The 24288-nt window shown below is 45.9% G+C and overlaps 1 protein-coding gene across 2 annotated transcripts in view; it reads right to left on the reverse strand.

The window, feature by feature from the left end:
* Positions 1-24288, reverse strand: part of emid1 (EMI domain containing 1) — a 63350-nt gene that overhangs the window by 36674 nt on the left and 2388 nt on the right. For both annotated transcript variants that reach the window (XM_086174187.1, XM_086174188.1), the window contains exons 2-3: positions 18354-18467; positions 17713-17816 (exon numbers count right to left, since the gene is read on the reverse strand). In XM_086174187.1, coding sequence (XP_086030313.1) covers positions 17713-17816; positions 18354-18467 — 218 coding nt within the window. The remainder of the gene's footprint in view (positions 1-17712; positions 17817-18353; positions 18468-24288) is intronic.

The raw sequence follows: 24288 nt of genomic DNA on the forward strand, positions 1-24288 counted from the left end.
TATCAATCACGGTCTTCTTGTCAGCTAATAAACAGATCACGACTGGAGGAGAGGGAGGGAGTGTGAGGACCCCGCGGGCCTCGGGCCGAGGCTGATGAGTCGGTTGCAGCTCCTTATCTCAGACGTGCATTACAAAAGAAGACAAACTCCCCTCCGAACTCCTCCGTGTTGGCAACCGTGAAAAAAGTTCTTCAACAACAACCTTGCCTGCACTGTGAGATACGGCCGATCCAAGAAGAGGAAGTCCACAGCGGACTCCTTTTGGACGGAGGAAGCACCTAGACATACGTGGAGCAGTCATTTCATTCATTCATTCATTCATCCATTCATTCATTCATTCTCTATTACTGTTGGTCAACCACGGAGCCACATACATACAAACATTCACCCTCTCATTCACACCACAAATGGAGACATCAGCCATTCACCCTCTCATTCACACACCATATAGAGACATACAGTACATCTAGTCATCCTTTCATTCACACATCATATATATACATACATCGAGCGCAGGGGGTGGGATATTTTTGACTGGGAGAGCCATAAAAGCCATAGCACAGATCCAAATGTAAATTCCTCTGTCCACACAGCCCAGAGTGCACGGTAATCATCGTCTTTTTTTTCTTTTCATCGTCTTTTCCTTTATGAGGGTTGACGCGGATAAACTAGTTGGTTATCTGATAGCCATACGCCGTCACCGGAAAAGCCATATATGGCTTGCGAGCCACAGGTCCCCGACCGCTTATCGAGTGGTTAGGATTTCTGTTTTTCACCCAGGTTCCACTCCCGGTATGGGAACCACCTCAGAACATTATTTTGTGGCCCCCTGCCTGAAATCAAATCAAATACAACAAAATGCACGGAGAACTGAGAAGACAGAACTGAGGCAAAGTGTTGTTGAAACTGCACTTACTTTTCTTCATAAATCTCAGGTTGTTTTTCATGTATTTTTTAAAGGAACAGTTCATCACGTTTAAAGATTTTTATAACGACCTGTTCTCCTTTACCCCGAAACAAAGGAAAAATTTGGACTTGGTGTTACTTCTAGGTAATTACGCTATGATTTTACTGGTTTGGCCCCCTTAACAACAAATTAGGCCCCGGACGAAAATGAGTTAGAGCGGTCGTCTGTGGAATCGAACATTTCTGGTTCGATTCTCCGCTCCTAGTGTTTTTGAGCAAAACACCGCTCCCCCGGCGCTATCTGACACATCATATAGAGCCAAAAAAACATTCACCCTTTCATTCACACATCATATAGAGACATACAACTATGACATATAGACATCCTCTAATTTACATGTCATATATGGACAACCAGTCCCTTTCTCGGTCATGCATGAGGGCAATTTGGGGTCTCCGGTGAACCTCCTGCGTGTTTCTGGACTGCGGGAGGAAACCAGAGAACCTGGAGGAAACCCGCGCAGACACGGGGGAGAACATGGAGACTCGGCACAGAAAAAAAGCCACCGCTGTCAGAATCGAACCGGGGACCTTCTCGCTCTGAGGCGAACCGCCGCCGCAGGCTGGAATCACACTATGGGGCTTTAAAAGCTACTAGTGTTTATTTCCACATGCACGGTAAGGAAATTCTTACACCGCTGTCAGCAGTGAGAGACATAAGTAACTTGGTAGGGACAGAAGATAAATAAATACATAACCGTGACCATCATTTGACTTAATTATATAATGCAATCCAAAACCGCTGCCGGTTTCTTCACCGTGCGATTGTCTGGGAGTGTCAGCGAAACTCCGTTTGAGTCTTTGTTTTTAAAATGTCTGTCAAAGAGAAGAGGAAGGAGCCGCGCTCAGGTTCCAGATATTCCGCAAGAGGCCGGCGAAGCCCGAGAAAGGCTAAACATCTGCCTCCAAAGAATCTGGCTCGGTGAAAAAAAAAAAAGATTAAAAAAAAAAAAAGGAACTTCCATGGAACTATTTGATGTTCAATTTCTCCGTCCATTTTTTTTTTTTTTTTTTTGTGATAAGCAACATTAACAATTTGAGCCTGAGGAGTTAAAGCGATTCCCTCGAGAAAATCATCTGGCATATTTCAAGACTTTTTGTTGGCTGGCGAATGTAGTTATTTAGTTTCCCAAAATTGAGTCCTGCAACTGTTGTGGTTGGGACCAACCCACACGTGCAACCTATTGTTTCGCCGTATAAAACCACTCTGAGAGTACGGATCTACCTGAGCGCTCATAACTTCCATGTCCAACTTGTCGGAATCCCAAATTCGCCTCGTGCACTTTCACACTCGTTTCATTTTTGGAAATGAAGTCACTGCGCTTGTTCAATAAACACGAATGTCCGTGACTAATTTTCAGATATATTGTTTGGTTCTAGCTGATGATTAATGCTGTTTATCAGACTCGCATGAGAAAGAAAACTGACACGGCGCCAACAAGTGTTGGGTGTGTGTGTGTGTGTTGATGTCCAACAATGGCTCAGAGATGTTGTCCAGAATCGCATCCTCCTTAAATATTTGGAAAACAAAAGTCAAAGTTGGACTGAATTCACATTGATTCCATTAAACCGAGTGAATAAATATATTAAGTAATGAAGTGAATGTTCTGTGGTATTTTTGGCCAAAATTTAGTGTTGATTGATGCTGTTCTTTTATGATATTAGTTCAGAGTTGACAGATTTGGGCGGTCGGAATTAATGAAAAGTTCATACCGATGTTCCAATAAGCATAAAGGGGCTTCAAACCTGCACTCCATGGCAACGCACTTAAACAAATTCATTCAAATTCGACGTGTGACGTCCTTTTCCAGTGTCTAGTCCTGTGTAGTTCACGAGGTGAGACGTTTGTGTTTGTGTCTGATGGTGTGAAAAGATTTTATAAGGCAAGCCGACCTTTAAAATTCATTATGCACCAATTGACACCGAACTACATTAAACTATATACCAGACGGCTATAAAAAAAAAAAAAAGCGGTAAAGTTAAAGCTTTCAAGAACACGTGACATCACTCGGTGGTGAGATGATAAGGCTGGAAAAAGAAAAAGGGGAAAACTAGAGTCATTTTGTACTGTTTAAGCACTTAAGCCCCTCCAACCCTATTTCTGTGAGCTATAAAACCTAGAGGTTTCGTATAATTCAAGCCTCACGGCTAATTTCATGGTGATGCTGCAGACAGATAATCCCCCCCCGCTTCATCTCAACTGACGCAGACCCACCTCCGGGGTCAAAAACAGTTTTGTGCCATTGTCAACTTCAACGGCTTTGCAGCCGGTCTGAAAAGCGAGGCTCTCCGGGAGCTGCTGAAGGTCCATACCCAGGTGGTAATAAATTATTTTAACCGTGTAGGAAAACATCAAAGAAAGCGGCTGAAAAGCAGTGAAAATCTTTTTCAGATGTTCCTCGGCAAATACTCAGAGGTTGCTCTTTGTAACGCCGCAAATGTGAAAACGTCAAAGCCGCCTCTGTGAAATTTTTGGCGATATTCATGTTTAACGGAGAGGGGAGTTGTAAAGCTGAGCCGACGATGCAGCGTAATTATGCAAATTGAATCGATTCAAATAGCCACGGCCACTCTTAAGATGCTCACAACTAAAACAGAATTACTCAGCGGCCTGTCGGTTAATTCGGAAGAAGAAGAAGCACCGGAGTCTTCTGCCGCCCTACCCAAGAACCGGCAAAGATGTAACAGCATCTCTGTATAGCGGCCATAGTTTACATGAGAGAAAGAAATTGAAGGGAACAGGAAGCTTAATAATGTCCTTAAATGTGCAACAAAAAATATATTTTTAATAGTTTGAAAGGCTTATGGACATGTTCCAAAAGTAGCTAATGCGGATGGATTCACGCGGCCAATCAGCTCTTTCCAATGTATCTTAGGAGACGTTTTAGAAACACAAAAATATGAGCAGATGCTTTCTAAGGGATTAAAAAAAAGCAAGTGTTTCTCTTGTTAAAAAATTTCTCGGGCACGTTTGTTGGTTGTTTCGTTCATTCATTCTCTCTACCGCTTATCCTGCAGACAGGGTTGCGGGAAGCTGGAGCCAATGGATCGATAACAGGGCCATTTACAGAGACATAAAACCAGCCACTCTCATGTAATCTGGGCAATTCAACATTTCCAAATGAACCTACTGCATGTTTTTGGACTGTGGGAGGAAACTGGAGAACCCAGGGGGAAACCAATGTGGCGTCCACACAGATAGACACAAGTCAGAATTGAACCAGGGACCGCTTTGCTTTGCGGCGGAAGCGGTAACCACTTTGCCGCCATGTAAACAAAGAAAAAAAAAATAGGCAAAATCTACCAGGAATGAACAACTTGATAACCCCGGGTGATTTAAATGCCAAGTCTGAAGGAGCAAAACACGAATTACACATGATGCCGCTGGAAAAAAGGCATTTCACGTCAGGATTTGTTTTACGTACGATCTACCTGCGTATCATCACGTGCCTCACACAGCTGTGTGGACGCCCGTGTCATCTCTGCAAACTAGATGATAGAAAAATGCCCAATGCTCCTCCTCAGATTTTCCTTTTTTCATTATTATTATTTTTTTTCCAGCATTTCAAAACCCCCTCTTAAAATCAACACCGACTTCGCGGGAAATGCGACCGCTTGTCGTAATCGCCCATGTTTGCAAGACCACTGGATGTTTGGTGAGCGTTTCGCAGAGCAACGACTGCTAAATCATCACCAATGACCACAACATATCCGCTCTCAGAACAAAGGATCAGAAAGTCTGCAGCTCGTGGATCCTTTTTCATTTGCTGCTCATTCGTTGTTTATGGCCCGATTCATTGGAAAACTGGAAAGGATTAAAAATCAACAGCTGACACACAACTGGTTTGTATCACTAGCGGACGAAAAAGCTACTGTGCAACGAATACCTTTAGAAGAGTTCTTATTTTCTCTTCTGCTTCTGAAATGGATCCTGTTGTTTAATTCTAAAGAGAATGTCATAGAAGACTTACCAATGTTGATTTAATCACATGAAATCTGGAGCCTGTGCCTGCTCCCCACAAAAAAAAAAAAAAAAAAAAAAAAACGGCTGCAAAGTTCTTGGCCGGCGAGCAGGTCCCTGTTTTCTCGCACAGGAAAATCGACCGCATCGTGCCATTTACACCTTTCGTCTATAATTTAATTTTAACAGCATTAGCAGAGGAAGACCCTCTGGGGAGGAGAACAGCTGTTTGCAACTGACAGAAGCAGCCTCCATCTGACGGAGAACCTCCCAAAAAGTTACAGCGGTCTTCTGGAAGCGCCGGCTGTAGACGAGGCTGAGGTGTCAGGTGCAGCCAGGAGAGAGGAATTCTGCCGTGGCAAAAACATCTGCTCTGATTGATGAATGATCCCGAGCGGTGTTTGTAATTCATCTCCCAGGCTCCTTTCCCCTCCCTCCGTCTGATCCAAGACTGAATGAGGCCTCCGTCACTATTACATATCCATAGTGAAAGCATTAGGCCGGTACTAAGATATAACTGTCATTCACCGTGACCTCCGGGTCTCCGGACGTCTGGCCGGAAGCCACGTTTGCCTCGGCGATCGGCGCCATCATGAAAACAACGCCAGAGGGACGAGAAAGATCACGTTCTCCCTCTTCCTGAGGAAATCATCTCTCGGCACGGCGTTCGATTCGGTTTGACGTGACGAACGCTTGGCGCTAAGATACACACGGTCTGCGCCTTTGGCACGATCCGCTCTTTCATTCATTCATTCATTCATTCAAAAGAAAGACACGTACAACCATTCACACGTCATATAGAGACATACAACCGTTCGCATGTAATATTGAGCCATACAAATATTCACCCTCATTTACGTCACATAGAGACAAATAACCGTTCACCCGTCATTTAGAAACATGCAGACATTCACCCTCTCATTCACACATTATAGAGACGTACACACCCATTCACACCCAATATTGAGGCATACAATTATTCACATATTATATAGATCAGCGGTACCCGACCTTTTTTGTACCAGGGATCAGTTTTATGCATGAAAATGTTTCTGCGGACCAGTTAGAGGCGCGGTGGTTCAAATAATAAAAAAACTTTTGTCAGTTTGCAGGCAATTACAATCCTTTTGCATGATAATATCACCGCTAATAACGCATATCACCTGTTGCAATGGACCCGGAACTTAGGTAGGAATCTTGATATTTTCTTTTAAATGCAGGCAGTCTGCAACAGATCTGCGGTCTTGTAGTTTCCTCCCGAAAAAGCTCTCCCGCGACTTTTGTTTCCGGCTCATTATTTTCACGGGCTAGCTTGTGTGAAATGGCACGACAGAGGTAAGTGCGGCGGTAAGGCGAAGACGGAAAAAGTCGTTTTTCATAATAAGATGCGGAAGGTCTCATGAAAAAACTATCATTTGTATTGAGGACTATTTTCTTTGCGGACCGCAACCAAATGATCCGTGGACCGTTGCTGGTCCGGGGAACGAGATTTGGGGACCCTCACTCTCTCCTCCACATGCCATATTGAGGCATACAAGAATTCACTATCATTCACCCTTTTGGGCGATTTCGGATCTCCCCGTGTGTGAACTCTCTCACACACGGGGAGACACATGCAATCTCCCCAGTCTGGAAATCGAACCAGGAACCGTCTTGCTGAGTCTAAAGAAATAAAAGAATGAATTAGCAAATGTAACAAAAAAAAAGAGTCCAGTATTTGTTTCGTGTTAATGCTCAGAGATGAAGATGTTGAGGTTCTCTTTGGGAGTGACCAGGATGGATAGGATCAGGAATGAGTCTATCGGAGGAACAGCACATGTTAGATGTTTTGGAGAGAAGGTCAGAGAAGCCAGACTGAGATGGTTGGGTCATGTACAGAGGAGGGATAGAGAATATATTGGTGGACGGATGCTGGAATTGGAGCTGCCAGGCAAGAGGTCTAGAGGAAGACCAAAGAGGAGATTTATGGACGTAGTGAGAGAGGATATGAAGGTAGTTGGTGTGAGAGAGGAAGATACAGAGAATAGGGTTAGATGGAGAAAGTTGACTCGCTGTGGCGACCCCTGAAGGGAAAAGCCGAAAGAGGAAGAAGAAGAAGAAGTTAATGCTGCCACTTCTGGTACAACACTCTTTGGTGACCTGATGCAGAGCAACTGGAAAACCGAATAAGTACGTTAAACTGAACATGCAAAGACGAGGAGGCGTCAATTTTCAGTAAACTTCTGATGTTCTCTTAGAACAAGAAGGGTTTGCTGGTTGGAGCTCATGGAGTGAAAGTGACCGGACAATGACTGGTGCTTATTGTTGTTACTACTTTAGCCTGGTCTTTGTCTTTTTGGCCAGAAACATGACCGGACCCATCCAGACAAAAGAAAGGGAGAGAAAGAAAGGCCCCCCCGCCTCCCCCCCAACTCCACCTCAACCATGTTTTTCCATCGATTGTCTGAAAATACCGGTACTGTTATGGCAACAAATTCTGTGGCCGATTGCGGCAGCAACCTGCGGGACATTTCCCCGCAGAGAATTCCATCTCGCGTTTGACGGCCGCTCCCTCCTCACGCGCTCGTCTCACTCTCCGTGGAAGAGAAAGGGGAAGGGATTATCCCTCCCGAGGCGAAGCCGGAGGGGAGAGAGAGGGTGAGAGCGGAGCTCGGCCTTCAGGATCGGACCGCGCTACTTCGTAACGGCTCCAGATCCAGTATCTGAGATTCAATGGGTCTTTGTTTACTGGAGTGGCCGGGTTTACTCAGTCAAAGCGAGGGGTTCATATAAAACCTATTAGCTTGGAGTAATCCTTTTTCGGTTTTCAGTAAATTGAATGTAATGATGTGGCGAGAGGCGAAACCCGTGTGAAGGGACTTACGGAGGTCAGTTCGCTAGCGGGGATTCGGCGCTAGCTAAGGTAGTATTAGTGACCGGGTTTTTTTTTTTTTTTTTTGTCACTGAAGATGCTACGAGGAAGAAGCGATCCGGAGCGATCCCAAAAAGGAAACCAAAAGAGGATTGGACTTCTTTAGGAAACTCACGAGGAGTCAAAGTAGACGCGGCGTAATTACTTCCTGCAAACGCCACGTCGGAGCCGCTGATATTCACAATCTGCAGGGTTCAGTGAGCCAAGGAACAGCTGATCTTTCTTAAAAAGAAAAGGCAGTTTTGGCGGCAAAATCAACCCACCATTAACAGGATGATTGAACCTATAACACGGGCTATTTAATTTACCCATATTTCTGAAATTTGTAAAAACAAGGGTGTACAGCAATCTGACCCACTTGCGATAATGTGGACTTAAAACGGATGTAGCCCAGAGACATAAACGAACGAGGCTTTTTCGTACCACTATAACTCACCCCAACGCACGTCCATTGACTCGCGGCGAGCGGGTATTGTAACGTTGTTTTTGCGCGGCGGGGTCTCCCCAAACGTGACCGGACACGATGTCTCGCCGGGTCAAACGGACACAAAGCTCATAGGGAACACAGACTCCAACGGCGCGGCCAAGACAAATAACACGTTTATGACATAATCCTCGATCCTTCATCCCTTCATCCGCAGTCTGTTAGCGGCAGACAGAGCAGACACGGCTCTACCTCTGACACAGTAGCTGTGATTTACTCCGGCTTTAAGCTGTCTGTCAGAGTTAACACACACGGATGAAATATACCTTATTGAAGAAACAGACAGTCAGACAGACGGATTGCTGCGAGAGCGGCTTTTACCTTGAAAAAAAAAAAAAAAACACAAATAGGTCCGCAGTGTAAAATGTAAAGATGATGTATGTGTGTGTTATTTGGGTGTCTGTACACACGAACTCCACGCGCCTTGACGGATAACAGGTGTTTTTATGCATTAAATTTATCCCCATATGCGAGAGAGAGCGTCCAGGCGCTGGCTGCGAGCTCGGCGCGAGCGAGCGGGAGAGTCATAAACACCTGAGGGAAGCACGGAGGCAGAGATAGAAGAAATAGCGGCGGGGTCGTCACGCGCCGTTCTGGTGTGCATTCTGGACGTGGCGAGACTCCAACCGAAACAACCGGGTTTTTCAAGCCCCCCCCCCCCCCGCGGCATTCCGCCTTCCTCGCTGTCCCTTAGGACTCATCTGGGGAGGCGGAATGCCGGCCTGGGTTTGGAGGTTCAGGGGTGCGTCCTGTTGATAATGAAATCCCCCAAATGGGGCCTCTCTGGCTCCGAGCCCTACAATGCTCACTCACCAGCTTCACCACCGTTGATGGTGAGCTCCAAAGAGCCGTGGCGAAGCACTAAAGTGTGCAACGCCGACAAGAGAACGCAAAAAGGGAGGGGTTATAATTGAGTCGTATGGAACGCTGGTAAAGCGCCTACCTGTCTGTGCTTTTCTGGCTCATGACCCTGGGCGCGGGAGGAAAGGCCATCCCATATCACGTCATAACATGCTATATTAATGTGGCGTAGATGGTACTTACTGTATTTCATGAAGAATGAAACACAACCAAAGTACCTCAACATGGAACGACCTATTTTCAGTAACTATGGTGGGCAAAGTGTGGTCTCATCGGCGCCCTCCACTTCACCTGCACCAAAAAGTCGCGTTTTGATTAAAATACACTGAATGTGTGAATGTAAATTTTTGGTTATTTGTGACAAGTCAAAGTCGTCAATTCACCTCCTGCGTGTTCATAGTTTACAGAAAAAAAAATTGCGGTCGGAAGTTAAAGTAAAGTCATCTCCTATTATCTATCTACTATCCTGCTTTGCTCTTCCTGCTTTCCAGCCAATCAAGTGAGGTCTTTTGTTTTGGTCAAGACTACCGCTCCCCCCTCGAGGGGCTTGAGTTAGATCCTCTATCAGGTTTTGCATTTTTCGAAAAGATCGTCCAGACGTGTCCCTAAATACGCGACTGGCTCTCATCTCCAGAGCAGAACTTTCAACTGCTCGAATGGAAATATCGTGCGGGGGATCGGCTGAAAACCAAGGGGTTCAGAAGTCAGACGGAGGGGAGCGACTTTTAATTCGCCATAAAAGATGTCACCACAGCCGGGTTTCTGTGATGTGGCCGGGTTTTGCGGCGTTGGGTCCATGGGAGCGGCGGAGGTTTTTGAAGGTCGCCCTCATAAAAGCCCACACACTCAGCCATAACACTCCTGGCTTTACGGTAGGGCCTTTTATGATCTCATAACAGAAACAAACAAGCGGCCGGATTCGTCAGAACCTCCGAGACGCGAACCGTGTATTCGTGGAGCGTGGCTGACCCGAAATCCGGCGTTTACAATGCAGTTTGGGTTTTCGGAAGAAGAGCTTTCAACTCAATCTTTCACAAAACTGGAAAATTTCTGTGTCTTATCTGAAAGCAAATGAATCATTACGGTACTCGGTGTATAGGATTATTTATTACAGCGTACCGACTTAATAGGGCTGGAAAATAACAGAATATGCCAACATCCCTTTATAGCATCAACAAAACTGTGCTTTATAATTCTTAATGTAAAAACAAAATATAATTACGGTCAGAGAGCATGTTTTGAAATGTTATCAAGTGCCAACCAAGGCTGAGCTGGAGAGAACCTCCGAAACCAAAGTGTTCAAACGGAAAACTTGGGTTTTCGAAATAAAACCGTAAAAAATTTAACAGAATTTCACAAGGTGTTTTTTTTTATTTGGTTTTAAATTAGGCTAAGGTGCAGTGTCGTGCGGGAACAGGCGTTTCTCTAGGATATTGACAAAATTAAAAAAAAAAAAAGCTATTTATTCATATTTTTCCAAGAAAACGCCAGCAGAAAAACCGCGACCTAAAACTGAACCGCTTGCAAGCCAGACTCCAGTTAACCATCACGCCCAAACCCAAACAGCAGGTCCATGAAACGAGGTTGGACTTTAACCCTTTTTTTTTTTTTTTTTTTTTTTGTCGGATGCAGTAAAAATAGCGACCTGGCCGCACGGCAGCTCTCGCAGAGCTCAAACGCTGACACGTGGAAAAGTGGAAAGGCAGATTGGAAGGTAATTGGAATCCTAATGGAGGGACGGGAGTTCGTTCCAAGTCGGGGCCGTGCCTGGGCCTCGGCTCCAAGGTGCGCGGTTGAACTCCTCATGAGACACTCCGTCAACGCCAAACGCCAAACGCCAAACGCCAAACACACCCTCCCCCACTGTCTCTGAGGATGCGTCGGTGTGTTACCTGCAACGAGTGGACGCTCGTTCAGCTTTAATGAAAATACTGCAGGCGGCTATCAGGCGGATTTAATCATTTTATCTTTTTCTCGCGATAAAGGAGGTGTAACGACGATACTATGCGCCCCACCTCAGCCCCGAGGAAAGTCTTATCTCGGCATCGGATCGACTGATAAGGTGTGAGAGGAGCGCGTCTGTTTTTTTTGGGTCGCCCTGTCAGCACTGCGCGTCTTCTCGCCGGTGGAGGGGAAATGCCTGCACTTTATTGGGGACGGAAGAACACGCTAGTAACCGTGGTGTGTTTGTAGATGCAGGTTTTTTTTTTTTTTTTTTTTTTTTGCGATGTGACTAGGCCCACTTCATGTCTTTCAAACTGCGGGGAAAAAAAAAAGTTTTCAGCATACTCCCCGGGGAAGTCTTGGGAAATAATAAATAAATCAGCAGCGAGCAGAAGAGCCATTTCCAGCGCGGCAGCCAGATACATAAATTATAACTGGATTCAAGGTTAAGTATGTACGAACCCTAAAGGAAGACTCGGCAGATGAATGGCGCTCTGCTATTTTTTCAAATTTTTTTTTTCATATTTAGCAACAGACAAAACACAAGAGGACGCGAGTCAGCAGATGGAACGTAAAGCATCGAGAAAAAAAACAAAACGGACAAATGGGATATCAAATAAATACAATTTATAATCGCGTCTCTCGACGGCTTTATCTAAATTAAGCAGGACGCGCTCCAAATATCGCCGCTCTGCCTCGGCTTCGCCTTTGCCCGGCTCTTGTATGCAAACCGTAAGTTATAATGATACTTCTAATGGCTCTGTCATTGTTTTTATTCTCGGGCTTGTAAAGTTTATGCCGCGCAGCATATGCACCGCATGTGGTTTGTATGGAACATTTCACAATAATACGCGTATCAAAATTACAATATCGTAGTTATTAGAATACTGTCCAATTTCAATACGAACTCTCCTACGAGGTATAATTTGCGGGTTCTCCTTAAACCCGATACACATACCAGCACACACTGACGAAAAAAAAAAAAGCTGAGGAGAAGGGGGGGGGGGGAGAGAGAGAGAAAAGAAAATCTTTCTGCCACTGTTTGGTAGAGTTCCTTGTAGGCTTAACTTTTTTTTTTTTTTTTTTTACATATTATGGTATGTTGATTAATAACTATTACAGGGATTCCCCAGGGCCGGATGCTCCCATCTGGACCCCCTCCCGCCCAGTTCGGTTCAACCTCAGCTGCTTCCAATTTGGTGTCAGAACCGTGAATATCAGCACTGCTTCTTTTTTTTTCTTTTTTCTTTTGCACTCGATCGTCTTTGCAGACGCGGAGGGTTGGGTGGGTGGTGGGGAGGGTCAAATCTGTTGTTTTATGAATGAGTGAAAGCGCCGGAGAGAACAACATCCCTATTGTGGATGGGGGAGGGGTAGCGGGAGGGTGGGGGTGGGGGGGGGGCGGTATGTGATGGAGAGAAAAGAGAGAATGAAAAGGTGAGTGTGTGTTAGGTCAACGTGTGTGGGAGTGGGGTTCACCTGCAGCCCCCTCTGACCCCCTCTGACCCCCGGCTGGGGCCCCACCGCTCACAGCCACAAGAGGCGGCCGCCACTAAAGCCGCTAATCATACAGAAGAGCTGCATCCTCGACACCTCTTTCTCACCCACGCGTCCGGCTCGTCGGACAGACCTGAATGCCAACCGGCACTTCACCACCATCTTTTTCCCCGGCGACGGCGGCCGACCGCTTTTTTTTTTTTCTTTTTTTAAGGGACGCGGTTTAGCGTGTAGGCCCGCGATAAGCCTCCCTGAGCTGTGAAAACACAGATTACATTTCTGCGGCTTATTACAGACAGCGCGCCTCTGCCTCTCGGCCGTACCGAAATTGCAACCTGAAAAAAAAAAAAAAAAAAAAAACCCGCTTGGCTGTGAGATAGGGATTGACGGGGACCCCTGCGGGGGGGCTTTGACAGCCATGCTAATTCAAATCTACCCCCCTACCAACACTCCTCCTGGTTTTACCGCATAGCAGGACCCCTCCTGTGACAAAATGCCATAGTTCCTACTCCCCCACACACACCTCCATGAATCACATTCGGAAGGAGACGTCAGCCGCTTTGTCTCGGCAGCATCCTCAAACTTTAAGGTAAAACACGAAAGGGGCCGACAAACGTGGCGGATTTACGGTTTCCCGGTTCCAAAAAACGGGGCCCTCGGTGTCGTCGCGCCGCGTGCCGACGATGAGACGATCCGCGTGGCTTCCACCGGTAATGGAATCATTTTAATTCGAGGGGAACATTTGATATTTCTTTATAAGAAAATTGCCTGTAAATGAGGTATAATTTTGATATTTGTGTTTGATGTAGCGTAAGCTGGGATATCCCCCTCTGAAAACAAGCATTTACTTACTCAGAATGCCAAAGCTAACCAGGCATACATTAAATCCCTGTTCCTGGCAGCCTATGAAAGTGCCTCCATCTGCAAATACTTAGAGATTTTTTTTTTTCTCAGACTCAATCAGAGATAAAGACCATTGTGCTCCAGGTCCAGAGGTAAGACAATATCTCCCAAACCTCATAGAAAACAATTAGGACCCAGTAATTGCACCGTTGGCCTGGAATTCCGGCCAAATCTTGAGGTCAGGGGAGGAAGTACGAAAAAGCCGACGAATGCGAGGGCTGGATGTCTGATGCGGTGTTTTCCTACTCTGCCCGGACCCCGACGCCGCGTGTTTGTTTATCCGCCGAGGCGTGATGTCATGTTTTTCTTGCAGTTCGAATTTGATCGAACTTCCCGAGGCCCGCGTGTGAAAACACGACGCTCGCATTCATCACGGCTGCGGAAAGGAGAAACCCAAACCGGGCGACGTTATCTCCGACCCCTGACCGGGATCACGCTGATTTGCGATATTTTTTTGCCCAATCCACCGGCTGCGAGAGGCGCTGGAGATGGACGGACTCAGGAAAAAAACACCCTTTCTGGGGTGAACCCTATCAGTATTCCCGCTCTCAGCACGAACGTCTCCTCTCCCCTCTCGCGTGTTTCGGCGACGCCGGCGATGTAATTCAGAACCGGCCCTGGGAGTCAAGACGTTGCCAGCGGTGACCCGATAAGGGAGTTACGGAGGTTACGGCGGGGCAGAGTGAGAAACTGAGCAGGCCGTACATACTTTCCGCAGCCTGGGAAAAAACCGGAGGAGCCGAGAAAAAGAGGATGATGGGAGTGAGACGAATGCTAGAACGACCAGTGTGTTCAGCGGGTGCAAGTGTGTATATATATATATACATACACACTGCTCAAAAAAATAAAGGGAACATCAAAATAACACATCCTTGATCTGAATAATTAAAATATTCTTATTAAATACCTTGTTCTTCACATAGTTGAATGTGCTGATAACAAAACCGCACAAAAATTATGATTGAGAATCAAATTTATGAACCCATGGAGGTCTGGATTTGGAGTTACACTCAAAATGAAAGTGGTAAAACACACTACAGGCTAATCCGACTTCGGTGTGATGTCCCTAAAACAATTCAAAATGAATCCGATGGACAGACTTGGAGTTACATTGTGTTGTTTAGGTGTTCCCTTTATTTTTTTGAGCAGCATATATATATAAACAGCTGAACCTTGACCTACAAGTGAAGTTGTCTGTTGCTCAGTTGAGTTTGCGCTTTGCGATATGAGCCGAGATCTGAATCCGAAGCCTTTGCAACTGACGCTGTCCGTGAAGAGGTGTTTAAAAACAGTCCGACATACCGCCTGCCACTGGGTAGCCCAGCGAAAACCGTGAAAAAACAGGAGTGAGGTGTGTCTGTTAACAACTCGTCCGTGAAGAGATGGAGAATATTTTGTTGTTGGTGAAATACCGTGACCGAGAGCATCGATAGTGAAAAGAAACAAAAGGTTTGCAGGGGTTTCGGTGCAGCAGACGGCAGGAATGTCAGCGGACGAGGCATCGGAAGAGTCATCCGAAGCCTGTCGGTGACGGATTGATCGTTTTAAAAAAAAGAAACGTCAATTACTCCGCCGCTAAATTAAGTATAGAGATAAAGTGTAGTGAAGTGTTTAGCGATAAACTGTAGCATTAAATGTGTAGCGAGTAAATTAAAACTCCACATATCTCTGCCATGGTAAAACACACTTGATAAAACCCCCTTTCTTTACATTCTCATTTATTCTGTATTCTTGTTTTTTTTTATACATTATTTGTCATTTATAAACTACATTTTTCTATTTTAAAAATAGGTAACGAAAAATGTATATTTTTAGTAGCATATATTAGCATTTTATAGCACCGATTTATTGCATTTCAATTCATTTCAAGGGGAAATTTCATTTGATATACGAGTGAATTGAGTTATGAGCTGTTGGGGTTGTAGCTGAACGAATTAAACTTGTAAGTTGTTAAGGTATTTATATACATATAGATATACATCTTCTTTTCCTTTTGGCTTTTCCCTTCAGGGGTTACCACAGCGAATCGCCCTTCTCCATCAAATTCTGCATCTGTCTTCCAAATATCCGTCTACCATGTGTCGTATTTATGTATATATATATATATATAAACAGCGGCATGGTGGCACAGAGGACCCTGGTTTGATTCTGACCAGGGGGCCTTTCTGTGTGGAGTTTGCATGTTCTCCCGTGTCTGCGTGGGTTTCCTCTGGGTTCTACGGTCCAAAAACATGCAGGTTAATTGGGGAAAAAAATGCACCAAATAACCGAGTGAGTGAATTTGTCTATATATGTGGGCTTGCGATCGACTGGCGATCGGCCCGATGATGATCGGCTCCAGCATCACCCGCGACCCTGAGTGCAGGATAAGAAGATGGATGGATGGATGGATATATACTGCTCAAAAAAATAAAGGGAACACTTGAACAACACAATGTAACTCCAAGTCAATCACACTTCTGTGAAATCATAGTGTCCACTCAGGAAGCAACACAGATTCATTTTGACTTGTTTTAAGGACATTACATCAAAGTTGGATCAGCCTGGAGTTTGTTTTTACACTTTAATTTTGAGTGTGATTCCTAATCCAGACCTCCATGGGTTGATACTATTGATTTCCATTGATCATTTTTGTGTGATTTTGTTGTCAGCACATTCAACTGTGTAAAGAGCAAAGTATTTCATAAGAATATTTCATTCATTTAGATCTAGGATGTGTTTTTTAAGTGTTCCCTTTATTTTTTTGAGCAGTGTATATATAAATATGTATTTATTTTAAAAAGACCACAGATCATCCCCTCCTACCCTTGAAGAAGGATAGAATCAGGGAAAATGAAGGACGAGACACTTTCCGGACCCAATTTGCCTTCTTCTTATATCCCTCTTTGTATTTTATTTCCTCAAGCTTCTTTCGTTTATCTCGGGTCGGGGTCAGACTAGCGCCCGGGGTCTGCAAATCCGCTGAGAAAAAGCGTCGGGGTCGGCGGACGGAGTCACACGCAGGTATTAGCCAGCTCGGATTTTAAAAATCTTGCACCCGCTGAACCGCGAGTTCAGTTTGAACTTCTTTTGGCGGCGGCGGCGCGCAAAAAAAAAAAAAACCAACCCGAGCACAATCCAAGCCCGCAGACAGCAGCAGGTATCAGGCTCTGCTGGAAAAGGGGGCGTGGGGGTGGCGCTCAAAACAAAGCCCCCCGGTGGCCCTGGCTGGCGTTCATGGTGGCAGAGAGTAAAGGCCCCCGTGAAAAGGAGCTGTCACTTCCACTCAGCGCCGCCTCTGATCCGAGCCACCCGGAACAATGCTCCGATAAGTGGCTAATCCCGGCGTCCCTGCCGGCTCGACAGCCCCCATACTGCCATGACAACCGGAGGGGAATCTCCTGTAACAACAACTTAATTGGTTAATTTCCTCCCTCCTCTGCTTTTGTTAGGTAAAGTCTGGGACGTCTCAGCAGAGCGAGCAGACGGCGTCCATGTGTCAGCTGAGAGACGCACCTGGGAGGAGGTCGGCGGGCACGGAAAAGAAAAAAAAAAAAAAAAAAAAAACTTCGGCTGAGGTAAACATTTAACGTGTCACGACGTCCGGCGGTTTACGTCGCAGCCGGTCGAGTCCCGGGGTCTCGGCGCGAACAGACACTCCGCCCTCCTCTCCAGACTGTCGAGACACGGGGGCCGGTGCCAGGGGAAGTCATTATGCATGAGGAGTGTGTGCGTGCATGTGTGTGTGTGTGTGTGTGTGTGCAAAGTAGGGAGGAGGAGGAGGGATGGCGGCTACTGTAGTTGCAAAATGAAAACAGCAGCGGTTGTACGACACTTTGAAAAAGAAGAAGACGAGATTCCAAGCCGGCTGTAAAAACCACTCGAACGGATCAAACCTTACATACGACGGCGGCTCGACGAACACATATAAAAAAGGGGGTGAATAATGCGAGGGGTGGGAGAGGCGGAGGGATCTCATTTCTCCACTTCATTTAGAGGACAGAAGCCGCCTTATGTTAACTCGATGGAAATCGCTCCTGTTTCACAGGATTGCCATTACATGTGTACTGGAAGTAACACACACCAGACGGCGGCCATGCACAGAAACAAAGGGCCACAGATCATCAATACAACCCTATTCTTGAAGAAGGAAAGAAAAAAAATCAAGGAAAAGAGGGCGGGAGACACTTTTCGGACCCGACTTGCCTTCTTCGCAGGCTGCGCCGGTGAATCCTGGACAGCATTTCCACTCCAAGGAGGTCACGGTGCGATACACCACCTTGTAGGAGGGCCTGACCACCGTCCTGTAGCTGAAACACAAAGGACACCGATGGCCACCCTGTGTGTGCACGTCTTTATTTCGCGTGGAATTTACGAGGACGCGCGGTTTAAAATCTTCGGGAAGCGCGTGGGGCCGGCTTTTTGTGAAGACCCGTCTCCCCCGCCACCATCTGAAGATCAACCGCGGGCTTTGTCACACGGTTCCTCTTTTAGGGGAAGAAAAAAAAAAGTTCCACATAAAACTACAGACAATAAAGTCTGCGGATTGTCGTGAAAACAGGCATGAGGAAAATGTGTTTTATATTTGGCGGCGGTGGGGGTTTAATGCGATTCTGCCTTAATTCCAAAGGGATTTTTTTTTTTTTTTTTTTTCAGGAAAAACTCGGGAAACACAAATGACAACAAAACATAGACTATTAATCTTGGAGGACTTTGTGAGAAGTTCGTGCGGGCGGAGTTGACACGGAGGTGGGAGGGGACTTCACGCGGAGATCGACTTCACGACAACAGCCGCTGTAATATTCCCTTCGAACGATTCTAGATTTTTCTGAATTGCGTCGTCTCACCTGCCGCCCGTGCATCCCTGAGGCCAGCGGCACGTGTGGTAAACCCGCTGCAGCACCGTCCCGTTCTGCACCTGGCACGTCACCGTCTTGGTGACGGTGTGAGGACACCAGTTCCTGCAGAGGCGAAACAAAAAAAAAAAACCCAGTGAGAAGAGAGCGGTTTATTTATTTCCATTTTTACTTCAAACATAACAATAATAATAATACATTTTATTTATGGCGCCTTACTCGACACTCACTGTATAGATTATATACATGTACACAAAAACAGGTTTAAAAGAAACATTAGAAATAAAAACAATGAATGTGACAAAATGGTAAAAGTGAAAAAAAAAAATGTAAATGTCCAATCATTTACTAAATTTCCCTTTTTTTTCCTCATGCGCTTTTCATTCTCCTTATATGGAGTAGGCAGAAGTATACATTTCTAAATGCCTGCTCCGTGACCCCAAAAAACTATCATATTGTTCACAAAAGAGCAAAATGAACCCAATATAAAAAAGAAAACACCAAAAAAACAAATAGTCTTTGGACATTTACGTTACAGCGCTGGCTTGAACAGCTGCTCTTTGTTCTTATATTTATTGAAAATGTATGTTTTGTATATTCTTTCAATTTTTTTTTCTTTGTCCTTTTTTTTTTCTCAGCTTTTGCTTTTAAGCTATCTTGCCGTCTTGCGTTATATCCCCCTTTTCTCTGTAAACGATACATTCAGGTGCTAATTCAAGTTAGAATACGAAATAAGACGAGCCTTCATTTTGTGCTCGCGGAAAATGAGGTCGGTAGAATTCATAAATTAGATAAACTAGACGAACCCCTGTAATGAGGCTCGTAAAAGATAATAGCCTCGCGGTCGTATTCAATAATTCCCCGCCGCAGATCTTTTATACTTCTCTCTCTTCCCCCTCAACCTTTCCTTAATGGTGTTTACGCGGTTTTAATCAGCCAGAACATTTTCGGGAGAGCGTCGCAGGCTCTATTTACGCCGCCGCATCCAAACCCTTAGCATCGGGTGAGTCAAGGAGGAGAAAGAGAGAGAGAGAGAGAGATGAGTTCGGCTGAGGGCCGAGACCACGTTTACCTCACGGATCCATGTAATGATCACATGGGGGGGGAAGTGGAAAAGTAAATAATTCAGGTCCCTCCTCACCGGAATCTACGTTAGAAGATAAGTAGTGCATAAACACTCCCGGTCGCTGCACATCGAGTCGAATTCAACAAGAAAAATTCGACCGCCGTGAAACCGAACCTCCGAGAGGTTCTCCTTCACTTAGCGAGTTATCTGAGGCGACGAGCGGAAAAATGCCGAGGCGGTCGAATAGAGGACGTCCCGGTCTCCCGGTATTAACGGCGAAGCGTACAAATACCCTGATTACCTTCGCATGGCTACGGCCGGAGGGGGGGGGGGGGGGACATGGCAAACAATCACCGGGGCCCGTGTTTACACAATCAATAGAAGTATAGACGAGGGGGCTCTGGGAAGAAACCGCAGAGAGCCGCGGGGCCTCGGAGCACAAAACACAACTCCGTGTGTTCTCCTGCCAGTGTGTTTACAAGAGCGGGCGGGTGTTCCCGCCGACGTCTGTTTGTCAATATGTGAGACTATAAATGTGTGGGCAGGAGAGACCGTTTACACTGAAGGAAAGCGCCCGCGGCCGAGGATGAAGAACAGCCCTCAATCAGCTCCCATTAACAATCCCACATGTGGCGGCTGCACACGCAGACCTGAGCCAGAGAGCAACCGGGGGGCCGGGTGGCGCTGGGAGTCGGGGAGGGGGGGGGGGGTCTACGATATTGTTTTCCCACCGGATCGGCGCCGATTCTTGAACCGGTTCCGTCCAAGAGTCTGGTAAAGCAAGTCCTATCAAAACGCGGGCCATCGGATTGGCACCTGATGCGGCTGAAAACACACCTCTTCACCAAGAGCTCCCCAAAAAAAAAACAAAAAAACAAAGAAATCAATGTATGTCTGTATATGGTTTTGAGATGGCTATTTGGCAGAGTGATCACTTCTGACTTCCGACTACTTCGGATCTTTGGTGACTGAATTGCACTTTTTGTGAGTCGCTTTGGATAAAAGCATCTGCCGAATGACCTTAATGTAAAATTATGAATGTAAATGTGTATGTGATGTACCGATGGCGGAAAGGACCGACCGACCCTTCCATATTCACATGAGGGAAATTTCAGCCAAATCTTGAATTCTTCCCACGACAGAACATCCTGTGTACCCTCTTTCTCCGCCATTTTTTGTAGTTTGACAGACACAAAACTTTTCTGCTAAATTGGAAAAACAAACAAAACTCGGGACCCGTTAATATCCAAAGACGGGTCCAGGAAGCAACGTGGGCCCGCTTACCTGCCGCTTCTATCGCTACTGTTTTTTGGGTCCAACAGGAAACCAACCTAATAAACCAACCTAATCGCCTATTATAAAAAGATATTCGAAATTTGATATCTCCATAAAAAAGATAAACTCAAGTGAGCCGACACGGTAATCGGCACGGATCATCAACACGTTCCATCCGAGGAAATCGAGAAGCGATCTCATCCGTCGCGGATTATTCAAACGGGTGTCAATCATTCGCGTATTTTGCTTGGAATCGTCCCCGGAGCCAGGCTACGATAACGATCGCGGATCGATGTGATTAGCGTGTGATCGCTTTGCTATTTTGAGGCCCGGGGGGGGGTTGAAGGGGGGCTGCGGTGATTGATTGGCTCTCCGCCCCTTATCCTCGAGGCCCGACAGATAAGCAAGATTTTCCCAGGCTGCGGGGGATGGGGGCGGGCGGGGGGCGCGGGTTTTACGGTCTCTCTCTCTTTGCTTTGCACTTATGCAATTATCAAGGAGGATACACCAGACATGACTGAATATAATACTGGAACAAAAGCGTCTGGCTTCACAAAGTTTACAATTTTCCCAAATGGCTTAACAACCAATAACTTATAATCATGATGTCCATTTTCTCCACTGCGGGGAGCACGGAAGGATAATTGTCCCTTCGTGTGTTTTTTGGCCCAGAAGCTTCAAAATGGGAGAATAAACGGAAGGTCAGGCAACACCATCATCTCCTCTGGTATCTTGACATTTTTTTAGAAATTGTTCACCTCTAACCAGCCCCGCAGCACAATGGCCCATTGATTTTTGTCTGTTTTGGTTGATATTAACGGGCGCAGGTGCTTCGTGTTCTCAGAATTTCACCCCCAAAATGCGCGTGGCCAAAAACATCCTCTTAGCGGAGCGGTCTGTGTTATGAAGTGTGAAACCCAGCGGCACCATGCTGTTTCACTGGCGAGAACCCTGAGCGGGTCCTGGGTGAGTATCGGGTCTCTGAGCACACATGGCACAGTCAGAACGCCGAGCCCAAGCTAAATAAATCATCAACCGTATCTCGCGGTCGCGCACGGCCACGGCCGACAGTTCAGAAAAACTCCGCCGTTTTTCAAGGGACGGAAAAATCTCAGCTTCGGCCCATCTGTTCCTCGACGCCGCCGATGCCAAGACGGTAAAACAAAACCTGCTGGGACCCAAATGGATGCAAATGCTGATAGAGCACATGAACTTGTCAAAATAGCTTAGGCGAGTTTCAGCGTTTTTTTTTTTTTTTTTTTTTTTTTGCCCCGATTTCCACTCGCGAGTCCTGCAGCCTGCATCATTTATGATCACGCTGCCGGGATAGTGCACTTCCAGACGCGAGTCTGGGAAGAAAGGAGGCTTGAGAGACGCAGCCATGTGAGCATTAGCAGAGCAACCCATACGCTTCCTTTCACATTCGGTCCTCCTTAAGAGATGCGAAAAGTGACAGGGTTATTTTCTTGCAAGGCAGACACTTTGGTGTGTCCCCAAGATAGAGAGGGCTAAATCTCACCGCATTAAAAAAAAAAGATCAAAAATGTAAAAAAAAAAAAATATACATATATAAATACACACTTATGTACATACACATATAGCCTTGACTTGTTACTTTCCCACTATTTCCTATTTCCTACTATTATTTATTATTGCTATGTTTTACTTGAAATTCTGGCACAACGATTTCCTTCGGGATAAAAAAAGGTTTTCTTATTCTTATTCTTATATATGTATACACACACACATATACACATACACATAAACACAAACACACACACACAGTAATATTACATGGTAACTTGCTAGTTACTAACGTGTTCTCTTTGTATGTGCATGCCTGTACGGTGTCCTTGAGTGTCAAGAGATGCGGCTCCAAATAACATGCATTATTATAATTTTAACTAAAGCAAGAGTCTTTTCGCCCGGTAGAAGAACAAACATCAACGCTAAAAAAAGGCATTCATGGCATCCAGGGCGGAGGTTCACAGCCAGCGCTTGTTTTTGCAGACGATAGCGTGGGCGTCCGAAGGCCCCACGGGGGCCACCGAGGTTTAAGGCTAAAAGGTCTCGTCCCGGCAAAGCGAGGGGCCGCTCTCATTTGTCAGCGTCCGTCACGGCTTTCAGGTCTTCCCCTTCCTCTCTTTTAAAACCCCGAATTAAAATACATCCCGGGTTATCGGATTACCTGTGGGCGGCTTTGAACGCAGGTGTAAACACACCCGGGAGACACGCGGATCCGATGGCCGCCGTGCAGGTGCGCGTGGCCCGCACTCCGCCATGCGTGTAAACGCGGCGAACAAATCCCCTGATTCACCCACCCATGGAGCCGGCCATGAATACACACTTTGACAGGTAAACAGGAAGTGGAAATAGTAGCGCGTTCATTCTTATAGACGAAGGAGGAAAGTGGCATCCGAATACGTGAAAACACCGCAGGGTGTTTGGAAGCGACGACGCCATCCGATCGTGCACGGAGGCGGTTCGCGCTTCCGCCCCACGCCAAGAAAAAATCTCCGCTTCCGTTCCGACACGGGTGGCCTTTTCTGTGAGGAGTCTCCACGTTCTCTGCGTGGCTGGACTCCGGGTTCTCCGCTTTCCTTCCGCAGTCCAAAAACATGCAGGAGGTTCAGCGGAGAACCAAAAATTTGCCCGAACATGTGAGTGAGATAGTGACTGGTTGCATGTTTCTGGAGACTTTTAGGCTTTCTTACGTCACACCAATGTTTGGCGTTCGGTGAGTGAACACTGCCGGTGACTCACTAGTTTACTCTTTGTAAGCGAAGAAAGGGACCTTCAGTGTCAAGAAATGTGCGTTCAAATAAAATGGATTGCTATTATTATGAGTAGTAGTAGTGTTATTATTAGATGAAGTATGAATGAGTGAGTGAATAGTTGTGTCTATATGCTGAGTAAATGAGAGAGGAAGATTTAATGTCTCTAAGACGTATGAAGAAAGTGAATGGTTTTATGTCTCAATATGACGTGTCAATGGTTGCACGTCTCGATAAACTTTTATGCTTTCTTAAGTCATACCAATATTTTTCATCTGAAGGGTGAACGCTCATGCAACTTGCTTCTGCAGCCAGTTAGTAACGTGTCCTCTTTGTATGTCTCTATGGTGTCCTTAAGTGCCAAAAAAGGCACCTTCAAATAAAATGCTTCATTATTATTATTATTATTATTGTTGTTATATGAAGCCTAATATGGTCCCCGGCCTCCAGCTCGCCCATTCCCCATGAGAATGACCGGATACGACCGGATCGTATTCAGTGTGTATAATGAATGTGTAAAGATGGATCGGTGGGAAAATAACCTCACGCGGCGTCAGCCTGAGCGCCGTCAAGGCGACAACGGTCGTGTTTTTCTACCGTCTCTCGTGGAATTGCGAACCCAACCAAAAAAAAACCTCAACCGTGACCCGAAAAAACCCGCAACGCAAGTCGAAACGAACCCACGCCCATAACAACCTCCTCCCTCCCTCGCTCCCTCTCCACGCCGATTCTCTCAGAGCTCAAGACACAACTATGCAAATATTCGAAAATCCAAATATTTTAAGGGGGAAAGAAGTTCAAAGAAGACATT

The sequence above is a fragment of the Fistularia commersonii genome, chromosome 26 (genome assembly GCF_037954325.1).
Source record: "Fistularia commersonii isolate RoL2024-O1a breed Wild chromosome 26, RoL_Fcom_v1.0, whole genome shotgun sequence".
NCBI lineage: Eukaryota > Metazoa > Chordata > Actinopteri > Syngnathiformes > Fistulariidae > Fistularia > Fistularia commersonii.